We start from the raw sequence: 16,059 nt of genomic DNA on the forward strand, positions 1-16,059 counted from the left end.
GGAAAGAATGCACAGGAAATGGACTCAGAGGGTGGTGGGGTAAATAAAAGGAGGAAAGAAATTAAAAAAACAAGCAAACAAATAATTCAAACATGAGAGAGGTTAGTAAGAAAATGAAGCACTGGGTGTACTGTAGAAGAGATGCAAGAGGTGAAAGAATGGAAATGGAAAAAAGATAATTAGATAAAAGCCATATGAAAAGGAGAAAAAGATCAGACATATTGATCGGGCCAAAGTGGAAAAAAGAAAGTTAATTTCCCCATCGACTACTACATAAAAGTATCCACTGTAATATCTGAGTGTAATGAAGCTATGATGAACCAGCAACATATAGCACTATGAAGTGGTTATTTATCATTTCTATGACTGCAGCACACTGGTGCCAATAACCTCCATATGGCACCACCCAGAATATACAACTTTTATTCAGCAGTCTCACACTGGGGTCAAATATTTAAAAAAGAGTCAAATTGTTTTTCAATTTGACAATTGTAGATCATCTTCCCAGCAGCAAAATAATCTCCTCATTGGTTCCTCATCGTTGCTTAATTTTCTTTATAGTTCAAGGCATTCCATTGACATTTTGCAGTGACAAGCATTAATTGAGTATCTCTCGTATACAGTCTATGGTATAAACACAATGTGTAATCAGAAACATTGACGTACAACTGTGATTAAAACTATGAATGCAAATCAGCAGACAGAGGAGATTCAGCTTTTATTTGTTTTTTACTTTTTTTTATTTAATTTGTAACATTTCTAGCCTTGTGGAGATAATGTATCTAACAGTATCAAGGTGAGGTACAGACGACACACAACACATGCACACTTTCTGTTTGTTTCCCTTCCAACTCCTTTTCTTTTATGACATGCCTACACATATAGATTGATCATTGTTCCCTAAAGAGAGGTTAAAAGGCATCAGACAGTGACCTTGCCTTTGCAGTAGCAAAAACATCTGGAATGGACAGGTGGTAGACTCAAACACACACACACACACACACACACACACACACACACACAAACACAGAGAGAGAGAGAGAGAGAGAGAGAGAGAGAGAGAGAGAGAGAGAGAGAGAGAGAGAGAGAGAGAGAGAGAGAGAGAGAGCAATTCAGAAATATCAATGAAACATGGTCAAAAAAAGGTATAACAGTGCCCCCTGTTGGTGTGTTGCAATATTAGGCAACTGGACTGCGAAGAAACTTTACTAGCACTTCGGCATGCTAATAACTCTATACCACAGATGAATGCATGCGCACACATAGACACGCACACAAATTAATCATGCAGAAAAACAAGGCAGTCTGGCATGGTTTCATTTTTTTTGCCTGCCTTTCCTTCTCTTTCCTGCTCATTTACACACTCTCTCTGTCATTTATCTCTCACTCTTTCTGTGTCTCCCCCTCACTCTTTGGCTTTTCTTCTTTCCAACAAAACTCTATTTTAAGAACACCAAAAAACACATAGAGACAGCCAGAGTGCTACAGCTGCCGCAATATAATATTATGTCATGCAAAACCAACAGTTCCTGGCGTGTATCGACTGCCCGTGAGATTAGTCCTGTCAAGAGCTGTGAGCAGCCGTGTATTGCAAAGCTGAAATCTATACAAGCCAAATGAATGGACTCAAAACAAATGAGCCATTAGATTAGAAATTGAATGCATATTTACCTGTAGAGTGGACTATGACAAAACAGGGGGTTGGGATGTTCATTTCATGTGGTTTTAGAAATCACTTTGATTAACATTTTCTATCTCTCCCTCACACCCGCCCTGCAGCTCCTACAGTTGTCTCCTTCTCCTTCGATGTTGGAAACGGACCTGTGGAGCTAACAGTGCATTCAGCCACACCTCTCAATGATGACCAGTGGCACCGCTTGATGGCTGAGAGAAACGTTAAAGAGGCCGTCCTTCAGTTGGATCAGACCTATCGGACATCTCAGCTCGCCCCTGCACAGGGGCACACACGGCTAGAGCTGTTCAGCCAGCTCTACGTGGGTAAGATGGACACACACTTCCACACAATTCAATCAATCAACCCATATGTGTAAGAATGACTCACATACATACATTCGATTGCAATTGTACTGTTTAAATCCACTTTGTGTAGAAAAGACACTTAGAGGAAAAGACGCCATAAATGTGAGCTCTATTTGTGGAAAGCAAATGTCTAAGTACACATCATCCACGTTATTGGATTGAACTGTTAATTAAAAAATCTTTCTCTGTACTGTCTGTATTCTCAGTAATGCCACCCTCAGATACAGACATCCACTGTGAGGATGTCTGATTGTTTCACAAGTTAAAGATGTGCCAGCCTTTAGTAGAAATCACTCTGTGTTCTCTCTTAAGAGGCTTCGGTCCAGCTTAGCCACAGCCACTGCTAATTAACTCAATGTTAATCCATCACACACATACTCACACAGGAGTTTCACATTTAATGATGTGCACACATGTGGACGCACGCATGTCCTCAGTAAATGATCAGAGTTTTAATGAAGTTAAATTAGTACTTTGCTAAGCCCCCGCACTGGCTGTGAGGGTGTGTGACAAAACTTACTAAATTCACTTAGTGGGGTCATTTCTTTGACACTTGAATACTTTGACTCAGCATTTATTTTTATTCAGATTAAAAAGCTATTATTGCACAGAAAGGATATCAACCCACTGACTTCCCCCGCCCTCTGTTAGCCCTTATTATCATGCTAATTATGCTTACATTTTGTTAAAGAGATCTGCTGTGGTCCTTTCGGTGCAATCTACTTCGCCTCACAATGTGTGTCAAGCTCATCAGGAGTACAAATGGCAGAGGATCTGGCCTTTTTTCTCCCTACGCTTTCACTTTTCTGTCTCATACTACCTTTTGTGCTGATCTGTCAATAGTCTATAAACCAAACTCCCGGGCTAAAATAGTTTTAGGGATTTGCGGATGGAAGGAAAAGTGCTGAGGCGGATCACAGAGCTCCTACTATCTCATGGAAGAAGTTCTGCCCAAAGGAGATTGTTCCAAATTCCAATCAGGCATCTTGATGTGATAGCCTAAACCCACCCCATCCCCCGATCCCCGTTTATAATATAATTTCATTGTCTCATCACTTTTCCTGATTCACACGCTGCTGAAACATCCTCACCTTATCATGTCCCAATTTGCCTCTCAGTGTATTTGTACTTTCATTTAATGAAATGGAAAAGGGTGAGAAAGGTTTTGTCATTGTACGACTGGCGGCTATGAAACCGCGTAGGTAATGGCTGCTAGATAGGGCCTCGGCCACCTCATTTGCATGCCATAACTTACTTTTCTGTGGAAGGAAAACAGGAAAAGACTCAGGTCTGCTCTGTGTCAGATAGAGATAAAGCAGGGGAAGACTTGTATATAATAACAGCCACAGAGGAGACAGGATTTTCTCATACTTCTCATATCTTATCTCTAATCCCTGGTTAATCCTCATTTGAGGATGGCTTTGGGAAGTTACAGTGTGGCACACAGGAAGTGACCCAGCCACTAAAAGGGAAGTGGTTTAGATGTGGCTTCTGACACCCCCAAAAAAGATAGAGATCTTTTTGGTGTTTGATCCAGAGATTTGGAAAGATTTAGAAGAGCACTGCAGCTTAACTGGCATCAAGATTTTGTCTGCAATCAGTTGTGAAATGCCTTTTGCCACTTCACACGTCGTGTCTGATTAATATTGATGTGACTGTTTAAAAGCAGTGAGTAAGCTAGAAAAAAGTAACAAAGGCCTGAAACCTAAATCAAATACAACTTTGAATTCTGCTCCAACCATGTATGTTTGTAATATTTGATGGGAAAGGAAAAAATAAAAAAAGACAAGCCATCATTTCACATAAACACACCACTCTCATATCCATCTCTGTATCATCTCCTTCTCTCTTTCTCAATCAATATGCTCCTCATCAAGTGTTTGATTGCTTTAGTGTTTACTGCACAGTGGCTCATTTGCTATAATGGCCTTGAGAGTAAATGTTATACCATCAGCCTGCTGTCATTTACTTCACACTGTTAACTTTTAGCTCTCCAATTCACTTCATATATGTATATAAATCGTGCCATATTTTATTCATTTAATGTTGCCATCTGTTCTTTTGATCTCCTTCTCGATTAATGCTCACTATCATACTTCTTCTATGATTTTGCATGTTCTTACTCAATTATTTTATGGTTGGATGTTTTGTCTTTCTTTTTCTACTTCCTTTTTTTTTCTTTTTCTGGCCTCTGTCTAAATGGATCGACATCTTGCTTGTTGCTACTCACTGCATGTGTGCGACACCTGTCACAGGGAAACCAGCCTCGCTCACCTGCCAAGACAGTAGGTAACATTTAATGTGTACAATGAAATGTCTCTGTGACATTGATTCAGAGACTCAACTTCGGTTTTCCCAGTCCATGCCAATACACACTGAGATCTCAACTACAGTTCAAATAGAGTGTATTTTGTTACATCTTATTCATGTGCAACCCAGTGGTGATTAAACAGTAGCCAGGATTAATATTCTGAAAGGTTGCTGTTCATGCTCCTCTACCGCTACTTTTTTTGATTCATACCACACTTTCACACATAGATGTGAGGAATTACGCAGACTCAGACTTATTTCAATGCACAAGTACATTTTTCATGCAAGGATCCATCAGAAGTAAGCCCATTATGTTCCTTTAAGAGAGATAACATTGCTGTAAACCAAAAGATATAAAGCACTGGGCTGGTGAAATGGGATTTTTATGATAATATCTTCCCCCTGGAAATGCCAGTGGGCTAGAAATCCTTTTGAAATGATATTTAGACCATGTGAATCAAAAATGCCCATCTAAAACCAATACAAATGGCATCCTTAAGAGCAGCCCATATAAACATGGAGTGGATATACACTCTTGTGGTGATTTATTCAGCATATAGAACAAATAGGACATACTGCCACCATTCTTTTAACACAGTTATACAATGGTAAAGGTTGAACAGCTGGACAGCAACAACAAATCATTACTCAATGATGGAGATTATCAATGTATCCACATGTCAGTTTTAAAGCTTGGCATTTAACTGTAGACTGGTCTTCTCTTTTAATTGGGAATAGTAGTTGATGCATGTTGTGTGTGTGCGTATGTATTTGTATCCTAATGAATATAACATGTTTCCTCATTAGCACATCATTACAGGGTGACATACTCTAGAGCCACACATAATTAAAATGCCTAAACATGCTGCATGTGTGCTTGTTTTTCTATGCAGTCATGTGCTGTTGTGTGTCTTTCTGTGTGTGTTTGTGTACAAGCTAGAGCCTGACTGAGACTCATACTGATATTTACATTTATACCACACACCACCAAATGCACAACATAAACATTTTGGGTCATGATCCTTTAATCCTTAAAATAATATTTAATGACTGAAAAATAAACTTAATTATGAAAGAAGACAGTATCTTAAATATATATGCATCCTTCAAGATTGTATTTAAAGCATTTTCTTTTTGCATATACAGTACCATATTCACCAATAACAATATGCATGTTGTAAGCCAATATTGATTGCAGTCAGTATCAGTCAGGCTCTGTTAACCACAATTTGTGATTAAAAAAGAATCTGCCGGCACCTTTGTGCACCTGTGTACGTGTCCACCATGGTCTCTACAGGCCTCAGAGCCTGCTGTCCATTTAATCAGAATTTGATTTAGACCTGAGTAAACAGGTGGCAGAAACCTCCAGCCAATCAGTGGTACAAAATAGATTAATTAACAGGTGTACTAAAAGTCAAATCCATTGTGGGATTGGAAAGTGTGGAAAGCAAGTGAAAGCCCAGCTGCATCCTGATATGTGAATAATGTATTGGCTGGACAAAATCAAATTACATGTATTAGTAATTTTATTATAGGAGTGTTAGCCCTGTGTGGCTAGCAGGTGTGTGTGTGTGTGTGGGGGGGGGGGGGGGTGTTGGATGTGTGTGAGTGTTAAAGTCTCCTTAACATTTCTTCTTGAATGGACACTTCTCTGTAATCCAAAGGATGCAACTGAGAGATTTTAAGTACTAAATTGTCCCTCGGCTCTCGGCTAATGATAAGGTGCATGTGCATGTGTATGCTTTTGAGTGTTTACTGTATCTGTGAAGTGTAACTGTGGTTTGTGTTTCTACTCGTGTACGTTTGAATCTATACCTGTGGGTGTATGTTTATGAGTGTGTTTATTGCTGTAGTCATTTAGGTACACATTAATCTATTTAACACCCCTACTCTGTCCAAGTTAATGGGTAGTTAGACTGTAATGGTGCAAGGACAGAATGACAATGGAAACACTTTGGAGGAATGGCTATCGACACCCCAAGGCTGAGCATTAACGCTTATATTGACTTGTTCAAATCAAGAAGTCTGTGTGTGGCATGTTTGCCATGTAGTTTATGTGCATGCATGCATTCTCCTACATGTGTATATGCTTGTGAGATGTTCATTAAGACATAATGTTCATTAGGCTGTCCTAATTAGTGGAGAAATCAAATGAGTTGAAGGTTGTTTCAAGAACGGCATCACAGTCAGAACAATTAACGTGACATCAGTGGCTTCCTCCAGGCGTTAGGATATTAACGTTTCTAAAAAGAGATTAAAACAGAGCCTCTTGCATTCAAAACGACTTTTGTGACCCTGACTTCCATTTGTCCTCCCTTCTGTTTCACTATTTGTTTTCTTTCCTATCTCACTTACTCCCCAATGCTAAATATTCTCGCTATATTGACGCCACCTTCCTTCCTCTCCCTCGCTCCTCAGGTGCCGCGGGGGGCCAGAGGGGGTTCCTGGGCTGCATCCGAGCCCTGCGAATGAACGGCATCACCCTGGACCTAGAAGAGAGAGCTAAGGTCACACCTGGGGTCAAGCCCGGTTGCCAAGGCCACTGTACCAGTTATGGGATGTACTGCCGCAATGGAGGAAAGTGTGTGGAGCGGTACAACGGGTACTCATGTGACTGCACCAACACCGCCTATGATGGTCCATTCTGCACCAGAGGTAAAAAAAAATATGGCATCAGTCTCTAATTAGATTGGTAGATCATGGGATTATAAATGCCACTAAAAGCTGACAGCCTGATTCAAAGGATGTTTGATCAGTCACACTGTTCTCCACCTTCCAAACTTCCAACTGCGAGACAAATCAATCACCCCAGTGGGCCTTAAAGTGTTGTTTTGAAATCCAACTTTGTTTGCTTTTTGCTAGCACTGCAGATTTTTTTGTAATTCCCCAGGGTCTCTCATAGTAGCAGCAGATGACTAAATATTTTAATAGCTTTCTTTCCTTTTATTCCCTTCTTCGAATCTAACAAACTACCTTTCTGCTCCGAATCTTAGGATGGCACACTGAGCCATTATCTCTCAGCTAATACTTTTCTAATGACTTTTACCGGCATCTTTGTGAAAGCACCTTATCATTGGCACAGTCCTGCTTTAGTTCACAATGCCAAAGTCAAATAGTGCCAGGATTACTGCTGGAGTAGTTATGTTTCATTGCCTGGCGACCCACTGTGATTTTTTCTGTGCTTTTTGATTGTACTCACTTCCTATTCAGTTTGGAGCTGTCGGTGTTGAAAGTGTTTGGGCTTATGATAAAGGTAATTGATTGAGAGCAAATTCTCCCTGACTTTAGAGTGCACTCACTGAATATTAAAATTGTGCAGATCCAGAGCTGAGTGATCAAAGTAACAAAAAACAAAAAAAAATGCAAGTCACTTCACTAAGCGGAGGGCGCAGCTTTACCATTTTTGAAGTTCAGAGATGAAAAAATGTCACGGTGTAGCACCACATTTGCACTGTAGCATGAACTAAAACATCATGTTTGTTTCACAGGGATTAATTTGATACAGCGTTAAAGTTCGACTTTCCCAAAACAAGTTTTCATAAAATGCTCTGGGGAGAAGAGTGGCATTGCTGTCAGAGGCTTTATGCTAGCTCCCAGTCTGAGAGTTGATCCCCGACACATGAATTAATTTGTTTCCTAAAGCCGAATAGTGTTTTTTCCCTGTGCTCTTGGCAGGGGGGTGACAACATGACAGAAAAGCAGCATGCGTGTATGTGTGTATGTGTGTGTGGCAGGAAAGAGGGTGACAGTGTGTGGTGATATGCTAGTGTAAGACATGAAAAGACCTCCTCTGAATTCTGTGATAACCAATCAGGCATTTCAGGATTTAGAGAATAGAGATTAGTGTGTGCGTTTTTGTGTGTGTGTGTTCGTGTGCATGTGTGCGTGTGTCGGTACGCATGTGTGTGTCTCAGAGAGAGACAAAGACGAAGAAAGGGAGAGAGCACACCCTTGTGTCTGTCTGTTTTTGTGCATGACATGACTCTTCTCTGTCTCCTCTGTCTGCTCCTTTCTTCCTTTTCACTCGACTCTGCTTCCAGTCCTTGTCTCCGTTGTTTTCCAATTATCTCTCGCTGTCCTGCCTTTTCTATTCCTCTGTTTTTTTCACTTTTTCCTCTATAAATGTTCTTTTCTTCCTCGCCTCTGTCCCCTTTCTTTCTTCTACCACCCTCTCCTTTTTTATTCCTCTCCCAGTTGCCCCTCTCCTGTTTTCTTTACTGAATCTCTCCCCTTCTCTCACTTTAATCTCCCCCTCTCCCCCTGTACTCCCAGCAAGTGAAAAATGCATGAAGCCAGCCATAATTGCAAAGTGCATTTCCATTGTATCCATATTTACACACTGCTCAGGGGACCCTGCAGTATTATTATTATACACTCTAATTCTTCTGCTTTTCTGCCCTTGAGGGTGCACATGTACATACATATACATGGACACACACGCACAAACATAAACACACACATACTTAGATACCTGTAGAGGTTTGCATGCTTGCACAAATTTCCTTTACAAAGTTTCTCCACACACCAACATAAAACACACATGCACACATAAAGAGTCCCTGCCCTAGAGCGGACTTTTCTCATTCCCTCTTATGCTTCCAGACAATGTGTGTGTGTCGGTACTCTCTGAGGCTCTGGGCAGCCAGTCAGAGTCTCTTTTCTTTTTCTCAGCAGGGCAGAGAAGGCTGAGACAGGTTACACATAGACCCCACATAATCCACAGTCCGTATGCATAAAGATAAGATGGGAAATGCAAGAAGGTTTAGCTTTAAGTTAAATTTAAACTAAACGGATTTCAAGATTAGGGCCGGTTGCACCAGCTCTTAGTTAAAGTTTAAACTTAGCCTAATCATACTGTAAGTGTTTATGAAGTAGAGATTTAAGTAGGCATCACTGACTTAATGAGAAACAAGTTATTATTAGATAATTACACCCACTAACTTTCAGGTGGACCTCTTGTATAGCCAGCATTAACTGAAATAACAGTCAAAAGTAACTTGCTAACATCATCTGCTTTACATATGTTTGATTAAAAGTACAAGGTTAAGTAAATGTGAATTTAGCTGTTGGGAAAGATGTAGATTTTGTTTACTATGTTGCCCTATGTCCATACTAGATCAGCAATATTGAGGCATGTTATTTCATGTTTTTTCATGTATTGTATCGTAACTATGAATTCAGTCAAACATAATGCTCTGATTGAAATACTGCACTTTGTCTTATTTAAATCTGATTCAGCTAATAACCAGCAGCATCAATCTTGGCAGACAGTGAGGAACTGGCTATTTAAAAACTTCACAAGCTCACTGTCTGATTAACACAGAACAATTGGTAAAATGGGTCTCTCAAGACTTCCTAAGCTTGAGACTATATCAGTGCATAGCAGAATAGAGGATGGAATTGTAGCATAGCTGAATGGAAGCAAGGTTTTACCCATATGCCAATACAAGTCAGAGAACTTTCCCATTTTCTTGTAATAAGCCTTCTATTAAATTTAAGTAATGTAGCTTGAAGTATTTATTATACTGTGTCCAGTGGGAGATGATGGGTGAAGCTTTAAGATAAGGTGCATGAATGTGTTGACTTGGTATTCTGGACTCATAGGAGATGTAGCTATACATTTTCACTGCTGCCACCAAGGGAAGACAAACATGGCAAGGCATATTCCATGTTATTTACACACACAACCTTAGGCTTTCTGCTTTCCCTGTAACCATTCTCTTTAAATTCATGCGCATTATGCCCTTTATCTCCTTTGTAACTGACACAGGGACATTATGCATGCGCAGACATACACACAGATAAATACAAAAAGGAGCATAACAGAAGTATAGAAAAATAAGGTCTCTCCTTCTCTACACTTGATTAGGAGAATCAATAAGCCTCCTGCAATGGCTGGAATATGCCATTAAGTCTGTTGATGTACTGGTAAACAACGTATTATTTTGTTTCAGATGCTGGAGCACAGCAATTTAACACGCACTTTGCTACACCTCCTGAACACAGCCATATCTGTGTGTGCTTATTTCGCTTATCTTATTCTTTTTATTTTCTGTCTTAGATGTTGGTGGTTTCTTTGAGGTGGGGACATTGATCAAGTACAACTTAATGGCCGAAGCAACTGCAGGAACCAGTAAGGACGCAAAGATGCTATTGCACCAGTTGACACCACAGGATGTAAATTTAACACGAGAGGAAGTGGCCTTTAGTTTCAGCACATCAAATGCTCCAGCTATCCTGATGTATGTCAGCTCCAGGACGCAGGACTACATGGCAGTGGTGTTAAGACACAACGGTAAGAACCACACACATGCAATGATTTGTGTTTATCATTGCACAAATATCTTTAATTCAGTGAAAAGGCTGCTTGAACTAATGCTTGTTAGTGTTTGTAAGTTTTTAAACATCTTTAAAGGACCAGAGTGTAGGATTTAGTGGCATTAGCAGTGAGGTTGCTGATTTCAACCAACTGAATTCCCCTCGCCCTCACCCCTCCCTTCCAAGTGTGTAGGACATCCTACAGTGGCCATGAAATTCACGTAAAGCCTGAAAGGCCCTCTTTAGAGTCAATGTTTTGTTTGCTGTTCCAGGCTAATGTAGAAACATGGTGGTGCAACATGGCATGCTATGAGGAAGAGGACCTGCTCCCTATGTAGATATAAAGGGACTCATTCTAAAGTGACAAAAACACAACCATTCTTAGTTTCAGGAAATGATACACTAATGAAAACATACTTATGAATATTATATTCTGTTTCTGCCGATAGAGTCCCCTTAATCTTGCACACTGGTCCCTTAAAGGCCCTTGCAGCACAGTTGAGAAAAGTTCTATAATCTCTAAAAATCCTTCACAGTCAGTGGCTTCCCACTGAGCGGCTGTCACGCAGCTTAGTGCTTTGACGAAATAGAAGTAATAAAATTTTGACAGTGCCATCTAGTGTTTCTGCAGTCAATGTGCACAATCACTAAAGTAAAACTACAGAGAGCTTACACTGCCTAAAAACTGCTTACTAAGGACCTAGAGACAGTAAATATCTATAATCCTTAGTATATTCCAGGGACCTGTCAAACTCCAAGTTCCCTGAATCTTTCAAGAGTTCCAATGCTATCCATCACTGAGCTTGCACCATCGCTTCAAAAAAAAAAAGTTTTTTAAATAAAATTTTGGCCTTAAGTATTCAGTTCGATCAGAATCCATTTGGTTAAAATAAACATTGCTATGATGAACAAAATTATAAAAAAAAAAAATTAAAAAGGCTTAGTTGTCATGTAGTTACACACTTTAGACCTGTCAGCAATCATATTTTTTCAGCCATAGCTTCAAAAAATGTGTCTCATGTGTTTGGATATTTATCTATTGATGACAGCTCATGCTTAAATCATTTTGGAACAGGGAAACATGTGTTATTTAGGCAGAAATGTGAGGTTTCAAACAACCAGGCCACTTCTCAAACCTCTAGCCTGTGTGTCTTCAGGTTCACTGCAGGTGCGGTATAACCTGGGAGGTCTGAAGGAGCCATTTGCCATAGATGTGGACCAGCGTAACCTGGCCAACGGACAGCCACATAGCATCAATATGTCCCGTGTCGACAGAAGCATCACCATTCAGGTACAGACCGCACACACAGAAATATATCCAGACACTCACAATACCATTTTTTAAACTTTTAGTTGATGCTCAGAACCTGAAAGACTTGAGATTAAATTTCAAGATGCTGCTTACAAGCAACCAAGGAGTGAGAGGATTGCCATGCAGCTTCATGCACACGCATAACACTCACACGCACATACTCAGTCACAAGCACAAGCCCAGCCAGCTCAACGGTTTGCAATAAGTCAGAGGGGAGAGAAGTGTCCTATTCTGTCTTCTGCTGTGATGAAACGTCTTGTCCTCTGCCACTGTTAATCCACTTCCAGTAGACAGCCTAAGTATAGCAACAGAGAGAATGCATTGATCTGTGTGCTTGTATATAGCAAACGCACGCTGTTGTGTGATTGCGACTGCATGTATTTTTGTGTGTGTGTGTGTGTGTGTGTGTGTGTGTATGTATGTGTGTGTGTGTGTGTGTGTGTGTGTGTGTGTGTGTGTGTGTGTGTGTGTGTGTGTGTGTGTGTGTGTGTGTGTGTGTGTGTGTGTGTGTGTGTGTGTGTGTTTGTGTGTGTGGAGACTGTGTGAGTGAGAGCGAGAGAGCAAGAGTGCATGTTTGTGCTTGTGCGTGTCCATGTTTTTGTGTGTGTGGGTTTATCTGTGTGCTCTTGAATTTTGTGCAGCTAAACAGCTTAGCGTAGATCAATACAGCCAAGCCTCAGTCAGTAACTGTCAAGGATGGAGTGAGAATTCAGCTAAACTATTACCCACTTCGTTCTGGGCTAAAATGCTCATATTTGGCTGCCGGCGGCAGTTTTAGGAGGACTAAAAGTGGATAGCAACTGCCTGTAAAATCAGTTACTTGTTGTATCCACATTGGAATAAAATTGTATTTGCATGGGCAATTTATGGTTTGCCAAGATAGGGATTGTCTTTTACTAAAAGTGAACCAAACCAAAAAATAAATTCACTCGCTTTTGTATTCTTTAGTCTTTTTGAAGTCTCCATGACATCTATACAGCAATCAATACAATATGCATTGTCCCCTATAATGCACGTAAGTCAACTTGCACATCACATAGCAGGGCTGGATGGCTGCACATTTACACTTCTGCTTTGTGACTGTCAGGTATTGCTGTGTTTGTAGGATTTGTATACTTGATAGTAATACCATTTGATTGTTTGATGTTTATATTTTCTTTAGATGCAAACCTCATGTATCCAGGTGGTGATTCACTCACTATGAAGCCCATCTACCCACTGGTAGTTAGAAGAGGGAATAGCATTAACCAGAACCTCCAGCAAAATTACTTACACAGGAGCTGTGTGAGGAGCTTCATGTCAGTAATTCTGTCTGAACTTGTAGTTACCAATATATCAGCTGTTTGCCCACATCCTGCACGGTTTATCCTTTATGAATTATAATTCCTTCGCTGACAGAACCTAATTTCCCAGCAAGCATCTATGAAGTTTCATCTTATCTGTGCTATCATCTTTTTCACAGTATACTCATGCATTAAATCCCTCCCATTAAACAAATATGTGGAATAATATGAAGCAACAATTGAATCTGGCCTGCATCATTTCTATTTTTATGAAAAACTGTAGAGAAAAAGGTTTGCTCTCACACCTCCAAATTGGGCCATGAATTTAATTTGATTTGACTGAGAAAATAGATTGTTTTAGCAGCATCTAATTGGAAACAGAAATGGAAAAAAAGATGTAGAAGTATGGTGCCGCAACCAATCATTCTAAAACTTAAACAAATTAAGTGTAAATTCATTACGAATATGCAGGATGGAAATACTGTACAATTACAGCATGTTTAAATGAATACATTTACAACGTGTGGACATGCAGACAGAAATAGAAAAAAAAAAAGAATTTTAGATGAAAAAGTTAAGATATAAATATACATACATACACATACATACATATACTTGTGACTGATATAAACAGTGCAGTATTTCAGCAAACAGCTGAGCTGTCTCTAATCTCTAGATATGTTATGACTGAAAAAAACAGCTTGTCAAATTGCTTTAAGAACGAGCTCTGCACAGGAATGAAGTACATATAATACTTTTGCTTTCATTAAGGTGAAATAAAATGTGGGCCAAAATGAATCACAATATTCTTGCAAACCTGTAATCATTGCATCTTCTTTCCTTCATTAGTCTGAAGCCCTCCGTCTCTCTCACTCTCTCTCTCTCTCTCTCTCTCTCTCTCTCTCTCTCTCTCTCTCTCTCTCTCTCTCTCTCTCTCTCTCTCTCTCTCTCTTTCTCTCTGATTGCATGTACATGGAGCAATGAAGCCATCAATACTGGAATCTCATCACCTACATTCACACACTACAGTGAAAAATACTGACAACGGGAAAATTAAACTGAAATATCCAATGGAAATCTCTCTGATTTCCTGAGCAAATCACACCCTGCAACTGCTGATCACTCCGCTGGGAGCACTTCAACATAACACATCGCTTTTTACTGGCAGCGAAAGGAATTGGAGCAGCTGTAAGATCATTTGCTCATCACACACACATACATACGAGCACACACTGCGCCTGCTACTGGTTGATCACGGTTTAGCTGTGTCGAGATTGGCAATATCGATGTTCCGTGTGTGACTGAAATACAACCTATCTCAAGTGATAGTCCCCAGTTTGCTACTCCCTGTGCGCTCAGGTTGTAATCTAAGTTACTGCCTTGTCAATTTTCTTTTTTTTGTTATCCCTGAATGATTCAGCAGGTTCAGCACTTAAACATTAAAGTAAGAATGAAGAGAGAATTAAGAGGAACACTAGTAGGCTAGTGTTGTGCTAATTGAGATCTAAGGGAGAAAAAAAGAGATTTGTAAGGTGAGTGTGTGGGATGATTGTAGAGAGAAAAAAGATGAAGTTTATAGATAGGGCATGAAAAGTATAGCAAGAAGGTGTGCTAACGAAGATAACTTTGATGAGTAAAACTTTTTCATGTTGGCTTACCGCCTCAGGGCTCTTTTCAAGCCAAGGTACAAACATGCCCTTAATATCGACGTGTAAACAGATGTAGACATGCATACCAACAGACATGCATGCACAAGTGAGATCCTGTCGGGTCTACGCACTACAAAGGCCAATGCGGCGCAACCAAATCAACATTATTCAATCTAATTCATCTATCTCTCCATGCCTCCTACCTTCTAAATTCTCACATACCCTCAAGGGCTTTTAGTAATAGTTTATTTACATTAGGGAAGCAACCATGATGGCAGCGCACACCTCACACTAATGCGTTGCAAGAAACAGAACATATTTTGCTTTGAAAGATGGCAGCAACAAGACCAGGAGAGGCAATGAGCAAGATGAACAAGTAAGAAGGCAGCACTACAAGTATGTGTTAATCTATTTGCTTAACGCACGTGGATGTCATAGATGCCACGTTCCCTCAGTTAGGGGTTGCATTTAATTTGTTGCATTTTCTATCAGGTTCAGTGAGTGTTGTATTCATCAAAGAGATTCAGGAAGAAAAAGCAAGTTTTGCCACAAGATGTGACCCAGACAGAAAGCAGAGGAGAGAGATACAGACAGTGAAGTAACTTGGTCGCTACCCTACGAATCTCCACTTCACACCCTGCATACTGTATTTGGTGAGATTGGGACTCACCAATGACACTGCCTACTGCCCAAAGGCAAAATAATAATACAATAAGAACATACACTGCCACACACCTCTAGTGGGTAATAAGTGATTATTGAGATGGATTATACAGTCTATAAATTGTTTTATAGGAAAATCCTGCATATGCCTTTAAAGTAGCAGCCAAACCTTCCTTATATATTTCTCATTTCTCAACCGTATATATTAGCAAAGTATACAGGCCGACGGTGATGTCGGAGCACTCAGAGTAAAGGAATTTTTCTTTAATGTGTCTTTTAGGTATGCTGTCAGAAATGTCATGCATCAAAAAGAACTCACAGAGTCTGACCAAAGGTGCAGAATTTCACCTACATGCAGATATTTGAAAGCAGCCGCATTCCAATGTTCATACTGAATGATGATGTGGTGAACTGTGTACAGCTATTTACTGAAATGTTTGACATCGCATCACACATTAAAGCCTGGTATTTTGTCGTACTGTGC

General features: G+C 40.0%; 1 protein-coding gene across 1 annotated transcript in view; it reads left to right on the forward strand.

Moving 5' to 3' along the window:
- Positions 1–16,059, forward strand: part of cntnap2a (contactin associated protein 2a) — a 333,552-nt gene that overhangs the window by 296,378 nt on the left and 21,115 nt on the right. The window contains exons 21-24 of the mRNA XM_062441980.1: positions 1,780–1,998; positions 6,769–7,005; positions 10,412–10,645; positions 11,826–11,959. Coding sequence (XP_062297964.1) covers positions 1,780–1,998; positions 6,769–7,005; positions 10,412–10,645; positions 11,826–11,959 — 824 coding nt within the window. The remainder of the gene's footprint in view (positions 1–1,779; positions 1,999–6,768; positions 7,006–10,411; positions 10,646–11,825; positions 11,960–16,059) is intronic.

This window comes from Scomber scombrus, chromosome 20 (assembly GCF_963691925.1).
Source record: "Scomber scombrus chromosome 20, fScoSco1.1, whole genome shotgun sequence".
NCBI lineage: Eukaryota > Metazoa > Chordata > Actinopteri > Scombriformes > Scombridae > Scomber > Scomber scombrus.